This window comes from Drosophila willistoni (genome assembly GCF_018902025.1).
Source record: "Drosophila willistoni isolate 14030-0811.24 chromosome 2L unlocalized genomic scaffold, UCI_dwil_1.1 Seg72.1, whole genome shotgun sequence".
Lineage (NCBI taxonomy): Eukaryota > Metazoa > Arthropoda > Insecta > Diptera > Drosophilidae > Drosophila > Drosophila willistoni.
The window spans coordinates 2276731-2298223 of record NW_025814049.1 but is presented as its reverse complement, the minus strand read 5'-3'; the positions used below and the strand labels follow the sequence as shown (position 1 = coordinate 2298223).

General features: G+C 36.4%; 2 protein-coding genes across 2 annotated transcripts; one reads left to right on the top strand and one right to left on the bottom strand.

The window, feature by feature from the left end:
• Positions 1-536: 536 nt before the first annotated feature.
• On the bottom strand, positions 537-21242 carry LOC26529037 (probable beta-hexosaminidase fdl). Its single transcript, XM_023177834.2, has 5 exons — positions 20667-21242; positions 4208-4393; positions 2739-3322; positions 1623-2680; positions 537-1081 (listed from the first exon to the last, which is right to left on the bottom strand). The coding sequence occupies exons 2-5, from the start codon at positions 4372-4374 to the stop codon at positions 827-829; spliced, it is 2064 nt and encodes a 687-aa protein (XP_023033602.1). The 5' UTR covers positions 4375-4393; positions 20667-21242; the 3' UTR covers positions 537-826.
• On the top strand, positions 9532-16764 carry LOC6646183 (AF4/FMR2 family member lilli). Its single transcript, XM_002068770.4, has 3 exons — positions 9532-10339; positions 14107-14257; positions 15347-16764. The coding sequence occupies exons 1-3, from the start codon at positions 9945-9947 to the stop codon at positions 16514-16516; spliced, it is 1716 nt and encodes a 571-aa protein (XP_002068806.3). The 5' UTR covers positions 9532-9944; the 3' UTR covers positions 16517-16764.
• Positions 21243-21493: the final 251 nt, after the last annotated feature.

Here is a 21493-nt window from a genome sequence, read left to right as displayed (position 1 = left end):
AATTAAACTTAAGGCAACAAAATATCAATTAGACAATTAGAAAAGAGAGCAAGAATAAGAAACTAAATCATTATCAACATTCATGTCGAATAAAGCTTCTTCTCGAAAAAAATATTGAAAAAATATGCATTAAATGAAAATAAAACCTCTTTAATAGGGATGTCTCTCGATTTTGTTTTTTTTTTTTTGTTGATCTCTATGGTTCGATAAAAGATCAATTAGTTCTCTAAAATCTACCTGTATATATATATATATAAATATTAAATATGATGTATATAAACCTAATTGGGTGTGTTCTTGTATGAAATCTACATTAAAACTAAAACTATGAACTGCTATCGGTTTTAATCACTCTACGTCCATTTGATCATCTTCTCATCGAGGATTTGTTTCCCTTTGGGGGGATGGATATTTGGGTAATGATTTGTTAATGGTTAATGGATTAGAGGATCACATAACCTCGTACGGTTCGTGTGCGCAATAATTCGTAATTAATTGTACTAAGTTTTTTGTATCAAAATAAAAAGAAATTCGAGTTATGGTTAAGAGCTGTGTCATGCGAAACCATTTGGAACAGTCAGTCGCCTGCTATATTTATGTATATATCGTGTGTGTCAGTGTGTGTGTTTTTTACTTCACCTATTCGTGGACGCCTTTTTTGCCATTTTCAAATATCATAAAAAATAACAATTATACTAATAACTAACTAACGCTCATTTGGGTTTTATTTTTTTTTTTGGGAAGGGGAGCGGGAGGTCATTTTTTTGTTCTTTTTTTTTTTGCAGGTTTAGGAAGGCGGCGACAATGAGCCTGCTTAAATATAATATCAAATGCATTCGCCTGGATTCTGCGCACAATATTTTGGAAATAGAGCCTCAGCTTTAATGCCCAATTCGACCAGACGATTGCGAAATATTGAGATTCGTCGAAATACTTCCGGCGGTACTATATCAAAATCATGATCATCATTCGGATCGGACCATAAACGTTCGGCCAGACCACCAGTTCGAGGCCACAGTCGATTATCCAATTGATGCTCATCGACTTGTTCTGTCCACATGCAAGCCTCGCCTCCAAGAATCTGTTAAGTGAAGTTGGAAATGTTGTATCAGTATCAGGAAGAAAACATATAAAATACTACTTGTAGATTTGTTATTAGATTAACAGAGCTATTTAATAAAGACCCTAATGTTCTCAAAAATCTTGAAAATATATTGAATTCTCCAAGTTGTTAGAAAACATGCACACCATAAACCTTTTTCTAAACCTTTCTCTAATAAAAGTGCTAGTGTCTAGAATTTTGAGATTAATTAATTTAAGATTCACGTTTTGAATCGGCAATAAGGAGCTGAACACGCTTAATTTCAATACAGGTAACTATTACTATATGGTATTCGGAGGCATTGGTCATAAGATAATGCTAAATTCTGGCTCCTAAATTTGACATTATAAAGCCTAAAATTGAACTACTTTTGATGGACTTTAAAAAACAACAACTTGCTTGACATCTCTCAACTATTAAAAGACCAAAATATTGAAATATTGCTATTAATTAAATAGTAGTTTTAGAATCAGCAGATAGCAAATAATATATCAAGACATTGTTGAACTCATTGTTCTACCTGTTTTCGCCTCTTCTTGTCCAGACGCATGCGTTCCCATGGCCGATGTTTGTAGATATTCTGCCAGGTGCGATATGGTGAACAAGCCGCATCTCCTGTGGCACGCCAACTACCGAAACCGCAATCCAAATACCAGGCATCCACATGAGAGAATATCACATTGTAACCATTATCGAGTAGATCGTAATTCTCTTGCCACGTGCTGCCGCCCCAGACTTGAACAGTGAATTGACTATTTGGAAGACATTTGGTATTGGTCAAGGCGCTCGACCATACGGCCAAATATTTAGGCACTTGGCCACCATTAGCTAACTTTAATCTGGCCATGGTCTGTAGCATAAAATCACACCAAAGTCCACGTAAATCCGTATCATTGAAATACTGAGCCCAACAATCTAGGTTCACCTCGTCGCCGCCCAAATGGAAAAAATCCGTTGTGGGCCCAGTTAGCTGCAGCAGCTCCTCGTAGAGTCGCTGTAGTATGAGGTAGGTGTGGTTATTCTTCGGATTCAATTGTCCGCATGGCGGTTCACCGCAATAGAAACTCCATGGCTGTTGATTAATGCACAAGGCCAATTCGCCGAGTCCCCGTTTGGGGCCCCAATCCCAACCATTGCCCGCATGGGCAGGAGCATCAATTTCCGGGATTACTTGTACACCATAGATTTTGGCAAATTCTGTTATCTCTCTCACATCTTGCTCCGTATACGTTTCACTCTCCGAATAGGCACCATATTCCGCCATCTCGGGATAGTAACGGGAAATGTAAGGAAAACTCTGAGCATCTGTCAAATGCCAATGGAAACGATTCAATTTAGCCAAACCCATGGCCGAAATGGTACGCTTAATCGATTCCACTGAGAAGAAATGCCGCGAAGTGTCCAACATAAGGCCACGATAACGAAATTTTGGTGCATCACTTATAACACTCTTGGCATAGGTGTGCAACAGATGATCCTCATCATCGTACCAGATGATCTGCTGCAATGTAGAAAGGCCATGACGTGCTCCGAAATAGCTATGCGCTGTTATATGAACCAAAAGTCGTCGCTTTTCCACTATAAAATTAAAACTCATTAACTCATTTATGGTTTTTGGTTCATTACATGGACTTACATGTAGTTTTCAGTTGATAACTTTCATCATTATCCATATTAAAGTTAATATCCCCTGATTTTTGTACGCTTATTTTGATTTCCAAGCTGTCCACATCGCCCGCTTGTTTGTCCAAGCTAAATGTATAGCCAAAAATTGAGGATCTCTGATTTTCCCCATCTAATTGGGAGCGCCGTATTACAGATTCCCCACTGGCAGGCACTGTATCAGCAGCAGCGCCGCCAGCACCACCAGCAACAGCAGCAGCTGATATACTTGAGGCAGAGTTACTAATATCTAATCTCTGAATTTGTCTTAAGTCCTTGACAAACCAATCGAAGGCCACTTGCAAAAGTTTATGCACCTCGCGGTGCGGTGTATCCAAATTGAGTTGGACATCATCCGTTGTGAAGCGTAGAGTATGAGAACTCAGCAGTGATTTAATAGTAGGATGAGGCCAAATATTAATATCCCCACAGGTCATGGAGCATGAGATGAATGATATACGTTTCTGTCCCTTCCCATTGCCATTAGCATTGGGATTAAAGCCCAGACGAATGCAACGATCGTTCTCACATTTGTAGGTCCAAGTTTTCTCAATGGGTCTAGAAGGTTAACAAACGTTATTAAAACTTAATTTTAACCAGAGGGCCGGGGCTAACTTCGACCGCGTCAAAGTTTGTATACCCTTGCAACATTTTTGGTAACTCTTTCCTTACCTATAGCCATCAAAGTGGAAAAACGTTTTATCTAAAAAGGCTAATGTTTGCGACAGAACGGCCAGCAATCGTAGCATAGGAAATAACGAAGTTATTGGACAAAGTCACTGTTTTCCACCGATCGTTCCTATGGGAGCTATATGATATAGTTACCCGATCCTTATCAAATTTGGCACAGTCATTAACAGATATATTAAACTAACAAATGTTTAATTTGAAAGCAATCGCGTCAAAAGTAACGAAGTTATTCACCAAAGTCACTGTTTTCGAAAGATCGTTCCTATGGGAGCTATATGATATAGTCACCCGATCTTGATCAAATTTGGCATAGTCGTTTATATGTGTAATTAACTCACCAGTATTAAAATTCACGACAATCGCTCAGAAAATAACGAAGTTATTAAGAAAAGTCACTGTCCGTGACTTTGCCATTTGTATGGGAGCTATATGATATAGTGATCCGATCCGGCTGAATCCGAGATATACAATGCCTGCAGTATATACAAGCCTACATGCAAAATTTCAGCTCTGTAGCTCTTACGGTCTAGGAGGAGTTTACGTTGATCCAGACGGACGGACGGACGGACGGACGGACGGACGGACGGACGGACGGACGGACATGGCTATTTGAACTCGTCTCGTCGTGCTGATCAAGAATATATATACTTTATATGGTCGGAGATGCTTCCTTCTATGCGTTGCACACTTTTGACCAAAATTAATATACCCTTTTTGCAAGGGTATAAAAAGCTTTTTATTCGAGTTACTCACATGGCAAATGCTGCACCATCTTTATGGCCATGTCTCGGCTTCTCTAAAGCGTCATTGTAGGCTTGGGTCTTGATCACTCCCTGATTCCAATATAAAACTGTTAGAATGAAAATCGCTCCAGAGACCAAAACCAATAAAAAGCGCCGCAAAGAGACGGCCAGTGACATCTTATAGAGATAACGTAGCCTGCAAATAGAGAAGAGAAAATCGAATAGTTAATAAAAAGGTACAAACAAACACAACCACCTCCAATGGTTGACATCATCCATTGAACTCCTTGGGGGATAAATTGAACAATAATAATAATGAACGCAAAGAAGCCCTTTCTCTTTTCTCTTCGTATTTTCTTGCCCCACATTGAACTTTAATCAATGCTCGCGACTTGGGCTTGACGTGCGATAAAATCAAAAGGAAAGACCCTTAGGGAATGGGGCCATTTAAACATGGGAATAGCGGAAAGTTGTTTACTCAAGAACCCAACCCCAACCTTAACCGCCCAGCTATCTTCCCCGTTACATTGATAGGACACGCAAACAATTTACTAGGACGCAGCACATCTAACGAAATCTATAGTTACCAAAAACATATCAGTTAAAATACTAAGCTCATTGTCGATTTAGGAAAGTTTACTATATTTGATACCCCGCACACTTCTTGGGAGATGTGGAGTGAGAAAATTATGAGGTAAATTTCGTAAACTCCTCTGTGCAACAGTTTCTTCAATGGGTGTGTTTTTTGAATAGATAGAATAACATTTTAATGGGCAACTGAAATGGAGAAATCCACGATTTGACTGCCTTAAGGATTTTTCATTATTGAATTAACAAATTAACAAAATTTTACGAAATTTCTTTACTCAAGCTTGACCTATATTTCACAGAAAAAAGTCGAGAATATCCTTTATATGGCTTAATAGTTTTATAGACAGACATAAATACATTTATATACATAAGTGTTATAGGCTAATAGAATATTCTGGTTTCTCTTTAAATATTATACAAAAATATACTTATAACGAGTACCTAAAGCCCTTAAATAGTCCAAAGAAGTTCGAAGTTCAAAGCTGATCGACAGACTAATAACTACATGTTTAATATTCTACAAAAATTTGAATTATTAATTCTAAGAAGCCTAAATTGAATATTTTAGGTGAGAAAAAATTAATTTCAAACCTTTAGTATTCCGGCTTAGGGTTAATAAGATATATGAATAAAAATCACAAGGAAAATTTTTGGTTTTCCAAATACATATGTATATGTAAGTTTTGATATTCTTCAGAGATCAGTGAAAAAAACAGATGGAAAATAAATAACAACGAGAAAATAAGTTATACTGTAGTTTTTCTCTGTGCAAATTTTGCCTATGCAATTCAATTGAATTACAATTACTTAAAACAGGAAAACAGTTTCATTTGTTTTTTCTCTCATTTAGTTTTGTTTTGGGGCAAGACCTTGTGACCTAGCTGGTGACTGGCACCATGCAGTGACTCTCTGGGCTAGCTAGACTAAGTTGGTTGTGTGTGTGTGTGTAGGTGTTTTTTAGGGCACACCTTGGTGTATAACCTTTGCGTGCGTTGCCACATGAATCGATGAAGTGGAACTTAAATTTTTCATAAAGCCACAAAAAAGAAAAAGAAAAAAATAAACGCAAAAAATGAGCATATGACGGAGTATGAAATAAATGCAGAAAACATGCAAACATTCACACACCCACCACCCACACCCATACACACACACACACACATAGACACACATTTGTTGCGCTTGGACGTGTTATGACCCATAGAAATATCTTTGTACCCCTCTGCATTACCTTGAGCATAATAAATCAACAGGCTTTGCATAATTAATGCTTTAAAAATAAGGCGAACAAGATGGTAAAAAAGGATTGCAAAGGTTGTTGGTAGCATGGTGACAGCCTCATTAGTTCCTCTACCCAGGACTAATTGCAGATGACTGTGGCAGTGGTTCAAAGGAAGCATAATTCAAAGCATGTAAGAAATTATTTGTAACATTTATTTAAAAAAAACTTAAACTAAAAAAAGGAATTTTCTATTCAGTTGAAATGTAGTATTGATCATTTAAAATTTAATTTGCATTATGTGAATTTCAGGACACAGTGCGTTTGTCGAATGTCATGAGAAGGCAAAAAAAAAAGTGTAGCATACATTTGTGAGCTATGGTTTTGGTTTACATTTCGTTTGGTTTTTGGCTTACCCGCAGCAACGCTTGCGCATTGTGGCCGCACTCAATGACCAGCAGCGCCAAAAACTATCCATCATTTTGAAGAAAGGGAAACCCACACACACACACACACACACAAACACACACACGCACAGCAGACAGACAGGCAGGCAGACTGACAGAAACAGAGACTGAGTCAGGGGACCTCTAATGAGTCAGTCACGTTGACTGCCAACTGTTGAAAGGCGGCACGGGCAGCAGCCGTGGCATCATCATCATCCTCATCATTCTCATCGTCTTCATCTGTTCGTTCGTTTTGTTCGCTGTGAATTGACAAATATTTCCCTTTTGTCTTTTCAGTGTCTAACACAAAAGTGACAAGAACTTAAATTGTGGCAACTGTTTTGCCGCTGCTGTGTTGTTGCCCATGGACAAGCGCAATGAACGTGCCTCTTTAGCTACAGGGCGCGCGCAACACTCGAGGTGTAGTAAGTAACTAGTGTGGAAGAGAAAAAACCATTGCCAACTAAGCCTGGCCAAACCTAGGCACGGATTTTCCAAGATGGTCGACAGTTGGCATGGCCCAAAAAATGTAACAACAACAACAACAATAGTAAACGGAAAACGCAAACTAAAAACCCACAGAGAAACAAAAATATACATACACACACACAGAAGAGGGGGAAAAAAAATGGCGTGCAACTATTTACATATGTTCTTGAACCAGTCGGCCGACCTGTCGCCCCCTTATCCACCATCATATTACCTTTTTGCCTGCGATTGTGTGCAGCTGCCTAAGAAGCTGAGAAGCTACCCAAGCTTCACTCACACTCACAGTTGAAAATATTAGTCATGGTCACATATATAAAATAAAAAGAATGTGACATTTGGTTGCAGCAATTTACCTGTAAATTGCTTATGCATTTCAATTAGATTGTGGCCCAACAGCTGCCAATTAGACAATAGAAATTACATATAATTTGCGTAATGTGTGGCAATAAAACGTGCCCACCATTAGATACATTCACACTTGATGAAAAATTTTCAAATAATTTGTAAATTTATATGCTAATATATCATAAAGATTGTATCTCAACAAAGATTAATCGCTTGAAATGGAAAGCAAAAGACTCATGAAGTAATAAACTTTAAACATTTTTATTCAAGCACAAAAATATACATGCAAAGAGATGATGAAATGGGCCAAAACAACATTGTTCTTTATTTATTATATATTTCAGTGCTCTATAAGAATAAAAATACTAATAATGTTCACTTTAATGCTGAATCTGTGTTATAATCAGAGATCCCAGAGATCTTCTTAATGTTCGGGATCAAAAATTATGTGAAAGGATATGACTTTGATCTAAAATGACTACAAGTCTGCTTAAGCGAAAGATTGAGTTGATTGAATTTTTCATAATTTATTTCTTTATCTTTTTTCCGAGCAAATATTCTCTGTATATCTTCTTACATTCGTTCAAACCGCTCATTAATGCTAAAGGACTGACTGGTAGTTATTATGAAATTTTTTATTGTCCAATTTAATATTGCTTTAAGAAGTTGTCGGAAAATGCTTAAGGCCGTATAGTGGGATCTTAAATCCACCTTCTCAGCTTCTTCCATGTACATATGTTGAATAATGCACCATCTCCATATCTTCGGCTAGAAAAGCAAGTCCTTCACGATAACAGGTATTTTATCGAAGCAGCCTACTTTCTGGCTTTAGAGTTATCAACTGTAAGTGAGTTTTTAAGGTTTTTACAGCTATGCAAGAATTAAAAGCCTTTATTTTACTTCTTATTTCTTTACTTTTTATTCAAAAGGTAAAGAAGACGCAATTTCATACTTTCCACAAACAATTTTTAAAGACCTTTGTTCGGTTTCAGTCATGGCGCTAGATGTATACGGAAGAATGCCAACTTTTTCTACCTTCCTATAGTTCCATTCAGGACTTTCTCATTGTTATCCATTTTGATAAGCAATTTTTCCCTAGGATTATTTTAAAGACAAAAAAAATCGGGTTTGTCTGCATTTCAAAATCATTGCTAAAATGACTTCATCTGTGACTAGTTAATATTAATTTTAGAGCATCAAAGATTAATTTGAAACAGTTCCAAAAGGGGGAAGCGTGTGTGCTTCCTAAAGAAAATTGGACCCACTTAATAACCCCAAAATGATTTAAAGCCAAATAAATTGCTTTCTAATCGTAAATAAGACCAGGCATGATTATACATATATGCTTCACATAAATTTATTTAATTAATGATTGGATTAGTGTAATCAATAAAGTAGACTAAAGATTCTACCAATCACTTTCACTTTAAATTAGATTAAGTAACCTAAGTAGTTTCAAGAAATACCTTTAGGATGTGTATCAATGAGTTATAAGTGGTCTGTAGACCATTTATCAACCACTTAAAGCAAGGCAAAATGTTTTTTTTAGTTTGTTTTGTCTTTGCTTAAGTCTGTCAACTATCATATTTCGATCTCAATTATAGCCTGGTATAAGCATTATAAAGGTACGCAACTGTTTGGACTTTGAGTCGCATTATTATTTATGGTCGTATGCCGTGAAAAATGTCAGTTGGCGACAAGTGTTGTTCAAATGGCATGCACGGTTGCCACAACAACAACAACAACAACAACGGCAACAAAAGCAACAAAGGCGGCGAACAACAACAACAATGGATAATGGCAAGCCATATGAATATAGTAAAGCATTTGGCGCTCAATTTGATGTGAAACGTGCAGGAACCGTACACACTCACACACACACACATACACACACACAAACACAAAGAGAGATGGCAAAAAAGAGGAAGCTCAATACAAATGGTTGAAAAAAACAAAAAAAGAAAAAAAAAAAGAGAAAAGGGAAAACAGTATTCAAAAGCAACAGCAAAATGGCGACGCAACTTGTAGCAGGCGAACAGAAATGGCAGCAGCAGCAACAAGGAGACAGAGGCCGAAGGACTCTTCGTTTTGCCTTCGCCATCGTCGGTTGCCTAAGCAACTTCGTGGCACAACATAAAACACACAGAGCAACACACACACAAAAGGATAAGCCAAGCAACCAGGAACATTCAGGGCAGGCCCAAACGAGTCGTCAGTCAGTCAGTTTAGACAGTCGGTTGGTTGGTTGGTTGGCTCGTTGCTTACATTTTGGTTGATTCAGTCAGCAAAGTCAGCAAGCCGGGCCAAGATTCAGTTGCATTAAGGCAACGCATTTGCCAGGACGCACAGGATAACGGAAATAGCCACCAAAAAAAAAAAAACCGAAGGCTCTGTTAGTTAGTTAGTCAGTTAGTTTTGGCCATCGATCGTTTCGTTTCGGCTAGAACTAAGCCAATTCAGACAAGTTCATTTGTCCTTGCCTGTCCAGACTACACACTACATTGTGTGGCTCTCGAGTGTGCGTGTGTGTTTGCCTTCGTGTCTCTCTGTGTGTGTGTGAGTCTAGGTGTGCGTGTTAATGGCATTGTAATGCTAATCGTTATGCAATCGCCTTGATTTTAAATATAGTGTATAGTGTTTATATAAATATATATATAATGTCTTTGAAACGTTATGCAATATTAGCTGCAGTCAGTCAAATGCAACATCATCAACAACAACAACAGCAACAAAATGCCATACAATCTGCAACAGCAATATCCGGAATGTCCGGAACATCGGCAACGTCTAGCACAGCATCGTCAACATCAACGACAGCTTCTACTCTATCTTCATCTATTAGTTCGCCCAGCAGTGAAGAGCATTTCTCTAGCTCTTCATCATTTACCACCTATTATTCTAGTGGTTTGGGTCTCTATCATCAGCAGCGCGGTCTAGCCAATGGTGCAACATCGAATGGTGGTGCAATTGCTGGTGGCGGCGGTCATGCTACTGGCGGTAGTCAATCCTATGCTCATGTCGTCAATGGCAATGTAAATTTGCTGCTCGGCGGGTAAGTCAATCAAACTCGTTCTCTTTCACTCACTCCCCTGTCTCACTCACACACACACACACACACTATAAATATCTTATTCATTTACCTGGATGTGTCATAAATGTGTCACGTTTGTGTTAGCTCAAACAAAAAAATTTTCCTATTATAAAAGCGCCGAGAAAAGTTCATGAATTTTCAAATTTTCCACCAAAAATTGTTGCCTACATTTTGGGGGAAGGAATAAAAGCAGCTGCAGCTCACCGAATTGATAGAGTTGCCTAAGAAATGTAGCATGCTTTTTGGGGCCTGCCCTAAAGGTAATTCAATTGAATTTATTTGCTTATTCTTTTTAGTTTGTAGCTCTTTTTTAACCAAAAATTAAAGATTTAAAACAGCTGAGGTGCAAGAGATTTTTAATTTTGATCTAAGTAGTTTAGTTTTCTATGTGAAGTTAGAAATAATTCTAATTTCCAATAAATTATAAGAAGGGAAATTGAAAAAAGAGTTTAGTAAAGTTTATAAAGTTTATTTTAGATTTATTTACCTCTAATCATAACAATTCTTGAAGACATTTGAGCAACCCTTTTAAAATGTTACTAATCAATCAATTTATCTAACAATAAGAAACTAACATTACAAGTTTTGGTAAATTCTTTTGTTTATTTTTTAGTTGGCACTTCATGAGCAAGAATTACTTGAGATAATTATAATTACTCAGTTTGTAATTTGTCGAAGCAACTGAGAGAGAAAATAATAACCAAATGTTTTGTTTCTACATTGTCATTATTGATATTTGATATCTAACATCTTTCTGTTTCATACATTTTGTTCAATGCTTTTTAATTAGAAAGCAAAAAATAATCAACTGTTCAGATTAGTTGGTTTGTCCAGTCAAGTTTGATTTTTATAGACAGCTCAATTAAGTTCATTTTAGTTATCTGATCTGACCTACTAATCAATTTTGAGAAAAATATAAATCCTTGTCTTGCCTTCCTTGTGGCCACTTTGTGTTAACTAAAATTGACAGATTTTCTTCTTTTCTTTTTTCTTTTATGGCAGAGAAACTCTTGTAGCCATTTTTTATTCAAATTAATATAAAATTTTTTCTTCAAACATCACTTTTGATGGCAGCAAGTGAAATTTTATGGCATGTGTGTCAGAATTGAATGTGATAAAAGGACATAAATTAAAATGTAACTGCTTTTTGAGGGGGCGTTGTGGAGGCGATGAAGGTAGTCGGTAATTGCCTTAATTTTCCTATATATGTGTGTGTGTGTGTATTACCTTTTCCATCATCATTTCGCATTAGCCACTAGATCTAGATCATTTCTTTGCCGCTTGATTTATGAGTCAAGCAAAAGCAGCAAATTAATAAGCATCAAAAATTCAAGAGACATAAGACAAGTGGGTGGAAAAAAGGAGAATAGCAAGTTGATGTCTCAGTTCTCGTACTTGTCTCTCTTGTCTTATATTTTCTTTTCTTTCCTTTTTTAACAAAATAATTATAATTGCTAGATGCTTTGCCTCCTTCCCTCTTTTTGTCTCTCTGTCACTGTTCTCAGTCATTCTAGTTGTCTGTCAGTGTGTTGGGTTATTAAAATTTATTTTTATGCAACACGAGCTTTGGTTAAAAAAAAAAAAAAATGAATAAACCCCGAATTGGGTTAACAAAAATAACATCAAAATTGTCAACAAAAGTTTCCCCTTTTTATGCTCTTAGATAGAAGGCGGAACAAGCGACGCAGTAAGCGGCACGCTCTACCAAAAACTTTATTTTAACTACATTTTTATCGATTCCACTGAATATGGCTGGGCCAGTTCATTGGGAAACAAAAAGGCAGAAGAAAAGAGAAGCAAACGCGCTACACATGCCGCTGATAGTCCTACATTTTATATGTAGGGGGCCTATATATATATATATATGTATAATGTATATAATGAACTGTTGACATGCAAGAAATTGCGTGAACTAAGGAAAAAAATGAATCGACAGACAGCCTGAAAGTTGAAGAAGGGGCGCCAAGTAAGGAATGAGAACTTAGACAGACCACAGGGCAGTGAAACTGGTCAAGTGCCTGCATTCTCTATAGTAAACGAACTGACGTCATTGACTTGTGACTTGTAACACAGATTTCATAGCCAGAAATTGAGGCTATCTTCTGAAAAAAACGCTACTTAAGGGAATTACATTGAATGGTTTTCGCACACACACACACACACACCATTAAGAATCACAGAGTTGATAAGAAAACATGCCAATTGGGAGAAGGTTTGGCCGCCAGTTGAATTATGTCAGGTAAAATTGACTTAGGTAAGGTAAAGTCTGCCGTTTTGTAAAATCTAAAAAAAATCCACATTTAAACAATATAAAAAAATTTGATTTAAATGCTTTATAATCTAAAGTTTTCATGTTTAGGGGACATTTTCCTAATGTAAGAACGATAAGAAAAATGACAAATTGAATAAGCTTAAAGCAAATATTGTTAATTGGTTCATAAAAAAAGAATATTTATTGCGAAGATAACTTAAGTTCCATAAATAGAAACTTCTAAAACTTTCATTATGGCGTTTTTTGCAAACAAAAAGGAAAACCCCTTTCAATTTGCTAAAAGACCTGTCATATTCGATTTGCTATTTATGATTAACACTAACCAACAGTGTTGACTAACAACTAGAAAAATGTACAACGGTTTCCTAAATGTGATAAATGATTCGTCAAGTGATTTTTTTATATAGTGCTTATTGTATGAATTAAAATATAATTCTTTAGCCACGCATATTGGGTTTCTTCTTATTCTGTCTATTTATCGGTAGTCTTTATGTACATTATGAAGTACATTACGATTATTATATTGTTATACTTTTGCTATAATATCTTCTATTTATACATATAAGAAGAAAATAGTGTTAGTCTGATTTTAGAGATATTTTTTGTATAAATAAGGTCCAGGAAGGAGATTCCTTACTAGAGCTTTCTCTTTATCTAAAGTTTGTATGGCTAAACATAAGTGTTGGTCAACAACCCAAACAATATACTTTAGATTGGTTAAAGTGCTAGGTAACTCATATGTAACTAGTTAAATTCATCCAAGTCATATCTATGAGTAAACTTTTCGAGATATAATCCTCTTTATATAGTCCGAATTTTTTTAGAATTGGAATATTTTCAGAAATATGATTCTATGCCTTATATGTTTAGTAATCTTTTTTGGTAACTTTAATTATTTCAGCTTTAATAGTTACTCCAAATATGCAATTATTTCGCACTTAAAATTTAATCCAAATAATGAGAAGCTTATGTTGAAACAATTGTTTATCCAGTGCAACAGTTGAAATTAAACAAAACATACCTAGAAAAAAAAATAATTGAAATCCAAGTCAACAATAACAAAAACAGTTGTTCATTTGTTTTAAATGGGGAAAAATGGCAGAAATTTATTATTTTGAGAAAGTGTAAATAGTGAATTTTGCGCAAAATTATAATTAAAAGTAACATGATGAATGAACACCAGAGTGACAGAGCAAGAGAGAGAGACAGAGATGAAAGTAGAGGAAAGAGAGAAGCAAAAAGGAATTCATTTTGTCATTTGTAATTTGTACAAGAGAAAATTGTATTAATAAAAGAGCCAAAATGGTCATCATCTATTATGGCACAACCTCTACACTTTTTGGCCCAGCATTTCCCCATCTCCATTTCCATCTGTCATGTAATCAATTCCCAATTCGAATATTCATTGTTAATGCTATTACTATTATTATTATTCTTGTTGTTGTTGTTGTTGCAGTGCCATGTTATCCTTGATAACAACAATATTGTGTGTGGTCTGCTATTGTTGCCATCGTAATATTAAAAAGCGTACTGAAGCCGCCTACAGACAGCAGCAACATCAATGGATGGAAAATGATCCAAATATGGAGATATATAGCGTCGAACAGGTGAGTTAACCCCTACAAAATACTATATACTCTTGATTTCGAACTTTAATTTTAATAGTCAATTAAAGAACTTTTGATAGAAAAGGGAGAAAGTAACCAAAACGATGTCAGTTGTGGATGTTGGGGTGGGAGAAAGAGTGGTGGGTGGTGGGATAATGGATATTTATATGGAGCATTTAACAGGTGCCACAACAACTGCTGCTGTCCCCAAAGTAAAAGGGCGCGACAATTGTGCTTTGGCTTTTGTCTGACTTTCATTGTGGTTTGTTGGTCCTTTGGGGAAAAGCAAAGCGAAATGAGGAGGAAAAACAACAAGAAAGGGAAAAGCTACACATTTTCCACGTAAATCAATGTTAGCCACTGGCCTGGCCAAATGTCAAATGTCCTGGCTGAGTGGTGAGGTTAGAGAGGGAGCGCGAGCCTGCTTTTTCTTCTGTCTACAAATAAATTTATGATGTGTGCAATTTAAACTTTTTTATTTGTTACGAATAAATTTCACTTCACTTGGCGGCGTCGGCGGCTTTGGCTTAGGCTTCGGCTAGTGACAACTTGCCGGCTGCCATCTCAGCTAATGGAGTAAATGAGTTTTTCCTGAACGACTTTTGCAGCTTAAAGAGAAAGGAAAATGTAACAAATACTTTAACTTCTTTAAGAGAAAGTTGCTTAGGATTTAAGTCTACCGTTTTAAGGTTTCCATTCATATTTTAAGAATAAATTAATAAACATTTCAATTTCTTCTTGAACTGAGTAAGGACTTTTTGAGAGTAAATCTAGGTACAGATTTTAAGATTTGGATAATAAAGTTTATTGTCCGTCTGTATATGAATTTTTTCACATTTTCCCTCCTGATAATTCGCAATTTTTATAGGTTGCCGAAAAGTTATAGCAATGAATACTTTTCCAACGTATTGCATACTTTAAGGGTCAACGTTTTCACCATTTCAAAAACCTAGATATGCTACGCTACGATATTTAGATGGTCTGAAATATCTTAGTTTAGTTGGTAGACAATTTGATTAAGTTCTTAACACTTAACACTTCTTACCATAACTAATCTTAACCTAAATTGTGAACATTTTTTCTTTCTAGTGCTATGAGACATCCGGACTATTTCTGGGCGATTCCACAGATGGTTTAGCCGCAATGCCGGCTCTGCATCATGAACCGCCGCCCTCGTATGATGCAGTTGTCTTACATGAGCAACAGTTGCAGCAGCAGCATCAGCAACAGATGGAGCAACAGCAACTTCAAATGCAACTACAGCAGCAGCAACAACTTTTAATGCAACGCATATCACCGCCGCCGGGTTATAGATCCTCCTTGGATATAAGCAGCCTGCAGCAACAGCAACAACAACAACTGTTGGCAACAGGAGGAGGCGGAGGAGCAAGTGGTGGCAGTAGTGGTTGTTGTCGCGGTACACCCGATGGCAGTGTCGATGCAATGGCAATGGCCGGCAGCAGCAGCAGGGGAGGAGGAGCTGGCGGAGGATCATTGATTAATAAGCAACTGGAAAGAGCCTTGAATGCCCAATCCTGTTGCTCTCTGCAGCGTGCAGAAGTTGAGAATATGTGGAATGCAGCTGCAGCAGCTGTGGCAGCACGAAGCAGTGGCAATTGCATGGAAATGGAGACATTCGCGGGAGGTACATCATCATCATCATCGACTGCTACTCCTTCTGCCATGATGGCGGCTCGTAAACAGGGACTCAATAGTTTTGGGCGTCGTTATCTCCAGCAATCTCATCAACATAATCATTATCGTCGCGGTTGCCCTCTTTGTGGAAAATTTCGGTATGATAATATGGACTTTGGAGATGGAGATGAGCACATGACTATGTCAGCTTTGTCGGTGGAAAGTGGCTTAAATCTGGCCACAACAACGAGCGAAGAAATGCAGCTGCAACAGGAAACTGAAAAGGACGTCGAGCAACATGAGCAGGAGCAAGAGCAACATCCGGAGGTTGAACGGGACAACGACTTGGCTAATGGTAATGTCACTGTAGAGACAAGCGAGTTGGTTGAACGAGATGAAAATGATAATGCTGCAACGCAAATGCATCAGGAGAATGACACGGAGGCGCTGCAAGAGGAAACTCTGGAAGCGGCAGCAACAACATCTTCTTCATCGACTGCACAAAATCTGGATCATATCAATGACAATGGCATCATCAGTTTGGATATGAGTAAAATCATTGATAGATCTGGTCTGCCCACCTATGAGGGTGCCATTAAACTGGAATCCAGTGGCTATGTCTGAGGGCAATGTATCAAAACGAAAGAAGGAAGTCTATCTCATATAGAGATGCAGAGACATGGCTGACCTTTTTTTTTTTGAAATATCAAAAATAGATAACGCTAAAATAGTTTGTTCCTGCATCTCTAGGGCATAACTTTTTTTCTCGCTCTCTTTCTCACAAAATGTGCTTTATTTAGATTGTAAGAGACTCTGAAAATGTTAACCCTCCAGTAACCCCATCCCCCCCAAATGCATATCTCTGTAAATGTTACGTTCGAAAAAAAAAAAAATAAATTGAAAAAAAATACGATTCCGAAAATATTTAAAATGCTTATTGTTGGCCCTTTTTACATTCAAAGACTTTCTTTTAGCAACCTTCACCTTAATATGTTTTAATGCATCAATGGTCGACAAGCCAAATTGATTTTGTATTAAAAACGAAAGGCTCCCAAAGAAAATGATTGACAGGTAAGTAAAGAGAGGGGAAAAAAGAGGTGAACAATAAGGCAAACACTATCCTCCATGCCGGATTTGGATATAGATTTTTGGGAAGAGGGAATATCAGTCATTTAAGGCGGGGATATAAATCTCTTCTAGGACCAACTACTGATTCTCCTTCGTGCATAATTCATAGCCTGTGGGACAAATCCCACAATTCTGAAGCAAACTTCAGAAGAAAATCTCATTTCAAAGCTAATTGTGGTGGCGTTCAAATCAGAGCCAGTCTTTAATCCATTTTGATTTTGATTTTAAGGTGCAAAATGACTTTTGTGCCAATTAAAAGCAAGAAATCGAAATCTGTGGTCAAAAAAACCGATACCTATTTTAGTTTGGGCATAACCGACTGTTCTAAAAGGCAGTTTGAAAGTTCATTCGATGTACTTTTTTATTTTGTAAACAGTTTAATTTATTTATTTTGTAAACATTTTCCTTTAAGTTAGCTTTACTTGATGTACATTTAGTTTTATATTTTTCTTGTATTCAACATCCAAAAGACAAGCTCACAAATCAAAATAATAAAAAAAAAAAATTGCTAGTTTTTTCCTTTTGTTTTTTTTTTTGGATTTTATTGTGGTCCGTTTTCAATAAATAACTTACTTTTGACTAAAAATTACGTTTAAAAAAATATTTTATAAAATATATGGTCTCAAACTAAGATATTTTTTTTATTTGTTAACCTTTTTTGAGGCTAAAGGGTATCATTAATGACATTTAGATACCCTTAAGTTTAGGATGTTATGTTGAAGAAAAGTGAAAATTTGAATTTGTATAAGCCATAAGCAATTGGGTATACTCTTTGATTTCTTAGGCATGGCTAAAGGGTATGGAAAAACCAACTAAAATGAATTACACTGCAAATTCACACAAACACACACACACACACTTACAGTCACTCAAAAATTGTCTCACACCAAAAAAGCAACCGCAAAACTCATCACCGCCCTCCTCTCCCACATCCTTCAATATCACACCACCCTCTATCCATTTCCTGGCAGCAGCAGCAGCAGCCAAGCGTGTGGTCAAAGAATGTCGAACCCTTTTTATGTCCTTGTTGTTGTTGTTTTTGTCCTCGTCATACATTACACGATTTTGTATCCTCTCATCATTTTGCACAATTTCACTTGAAAAAAATAACCTTTTTACCTTAGCTCACAAACAGGGAGGGGGTGGAGGAGGAGGTGGTAAAGGATACCGAAAGGTAATTATATTTGGATGCGGTTATAAAATATATAGACACAACAAAAAAACACACACTTTACCGTCGACTTAGCTGCATTTTGTTGATGCAACAAATTGTTCAAACAAAGGTGTAATTTTTTTTCTGCTTTTAGCTTTTTTTAGCACGACCACATGGCGTATGAGTAATTAAATGGCCTTTCTAATTTTATTTCTACTGTTTTTGGTATTTATTTTTGTTTTATTTGGTTTTTTCTTTTTGCTTCGAGCCACGCGTAGCTGATAATTGCAACTGATGCACAACAAGTGAGGCACAGGCGGCAGCGGCATATAACATGCCTCTCTAAGTGGCAACCACAGCTGAGTGAGAGGGAGACGGAGAGGAAGAGCCCATTCTAGAGAGCAGTAAAATTGGAGCAAAATGCTGAAAATGAGACTAAACTGAGCAGTGGCGCGGCGTCACATAGACGCCGCCGCCGCCAGCCCCAATATAAAGTGGGTGGAGAAATGCCTGACCCTAGACGGGTTATCGGCAATTCCCCTCACCTCACCCCACCACGCACAGTCGTCTTCCATCAGTTTGCGCCTCTTCGATTTATTAATAAAACAGCCCCTGTCAGCTGAAAGATATGGTGGATATAGGTGAAACAAATGTGACTGTGTCTGTGTGTGTTTGGCGGGTTGGGTGTGTGTGGGGGCTATGCAGGTGCCCCTCAAAAGTCTATTGTCCCTTCACCAGAAATGTGTCTCTTCTGTTATAATTGCCAACAATTGGTTGATTAATTATTTTCAGTTATTATTACCCCATTGGGGGTAGTTTAGCATCTATATTTAGATAAAACTAAAGATAGCATCATCATCTCTTCTCTATGCATTTCATATTTGACCCAAAAAAGAAAAAACAAATGAGCAGAGGAAAAAAATATAATGCAAAACAGTCAAAAGTGTCTGTGTGTGGCGGGAAATGATCGCCAATTTCTTCTGTGGAATAGGCAAACGTAATACCCTCTAAAAGCATATAGAATTTAAATTTTTTAAAAATGATATTTCATTATTTATTATTCTTTTAGGTATTTATTTAAGGGTTTGTTTGGTAGTTTCTCAGGTTATTTATTTATAATTGTTTAAAAATATGTTCAAAGTGAGCCAAAGGTATACGTAACTAAAATAGTTGCTATCTTATCTTGTAATATTTGTTATCAATTTAACTTTCACTTTATTATAGAAAATATTAGGTCGGTTTTTATCGTTGGGTTTTTTTTTTAAGAATTGAAATTAATATCTGGTACTGTTTTATTTTCGTTATCCGTTTCAGAAATAGCTTAATTTCCAAAAATATCAAAATCTATTTTGTATATTAAACAAAATGCATTCAACAACGATTCGAAAACAAGAACAAAACTGGAAAAAACTTTTAGGGACTGTAAACAAAATATTGAAAAATATCAGAAGAAAAAATTATTTCTATTGTGAGTTTTTATAGTTAGAAAAAGTTATTTATTAGGAGTTCATTCCTTAACTAGCAATTTTTTGAGAGGAAAAGTTAAACGCCTACAAAAATATTAATTTATATAATATATTATATAGATGTATATTTAGATGTAATTTTGAATAATTTTAAACATAATTTTAAGCATTTTAGCAAAAATTAAAAAAGTTTTTTGAAAAATCTAAATTTTGGTGCTCGAAAAACGTTTTTTTTTCCTGAATAAATAAATAATAAAGCTAAATGAGAATTATGATAATTTTTGAACTTAGTGAACACAAATTTCTCTAGAAAATAACATAAGAACCTTTGCCAAAAACGATTTTAAGTGTTTATATTTCAAAAATATCTTGGTAGAAAATCTAAAAATTCGAAAAAGTTTAAAATCATTTAATAGTATGTTTTGTAAATTGTAATAAACCCATTTTTAAGCCGCTCCGTTAAAAAAATCTTTCATCTCACTAAAAGTCGCTAGTTTGATGTACTTTATCCAAAGTATTTTGGATTATCTTACAACAAAAGCGACCTAAAAAAGCTTAGAACGCATTTTATGACAAAATTTTTCATAACAATTTTAATTCTATTGTTTTTTCAAAATTTAATATCAAATGACTTCCGTCTTTGCGATCATGCCATTCGAAAAATATATAAATAATCAACTTTAAACGGCGATAACTAGCGAAACTGAACGATTGAGTGTGTGTGTTTGAGTCTGTGTGTGTGTGTGCATTAAGTGTGCCTAGACATGACGCAAGTGGTCCACAAAAAGAGGAGATAAAGAAGGCAAAATGGGAAAAAAAAAACTGAAAGTAAAAGTGCAAATAGCCAAAAAGATGCCAACGCACGAACAACACGAATCAAAAGAGCATTTTAAGTACACACAGAGACATAGGAGAGACTGTGCGACATGAGAAAGATAAAGATAGAGAAAGAGAGACAGGAAAAGACTTGGAAAGGAGGAGGAGCAGGAGGAGGTCAATGAGCAGAAAGAGGGGATAGATGACTTACCCGCACTACAGATTGAAATGCTCTTTGCATGTCCTGAATTCGTCAAATGCCAAAAAGCCCGTGTGTGTCCCCAGTGGGGCTAGCCAGAATTAGATGACGATGATGCAGTTGATGAAGAAGAAGAAGCAGAAGCTGCTGGAGGCTACGGCGGTGTAGGTGTGGAGCAGGAGGAGACAGTATTTCGCTTGATTTCAACGGGGTGGTGGGCGGCAGCACAATTTGTTGTTTTTATTACATTTTAAGTTGAATGTTCAATAAATTTTCTTTTCTACTCATAAAAAAACCAACAAAACACAATCCGAGCTTGTTAAAATTGTTGATGGAGTGGTAGGCAGCGAGACGGTGCTTTTCGAGGGGGAGGAAATGGAATGGAGCGAGGTTATGCTATTTGTTTTTTTTTCTTTTTGCGAATTTTATTGCTGCTGCTGCTGCTACAGTTATTGCACTTGTTATATTGCGGTGTGTTGCACGAGTTTAAAAACTATTTAGATTATTCAAGTTAATTTATATTCGGCTTTTACACTCAGTTTAGATTTATGTTTTTATTTTAATGTAGACCGTTCACACACATACAAACACACACGCACATACTTTTGGTGCTGCTTCCCTCTCGCTTGCACGCTGCAGCTTAGCAGGGCTGCTTTGTACTATCGAGAACATGCGAGTATCAGAAATATATCGATACGCTGGGTTAGCGGTTCTATTCAAAATTTGAATTCAAGCGTTCAATTTATGCAAATTTTTAGTGAAGAAATATTCCTACTAACAAATGTTTTGATTTCTGTTTAAAAAATTACATTTTATCTGTAAAAATCTTTATTCGCAAT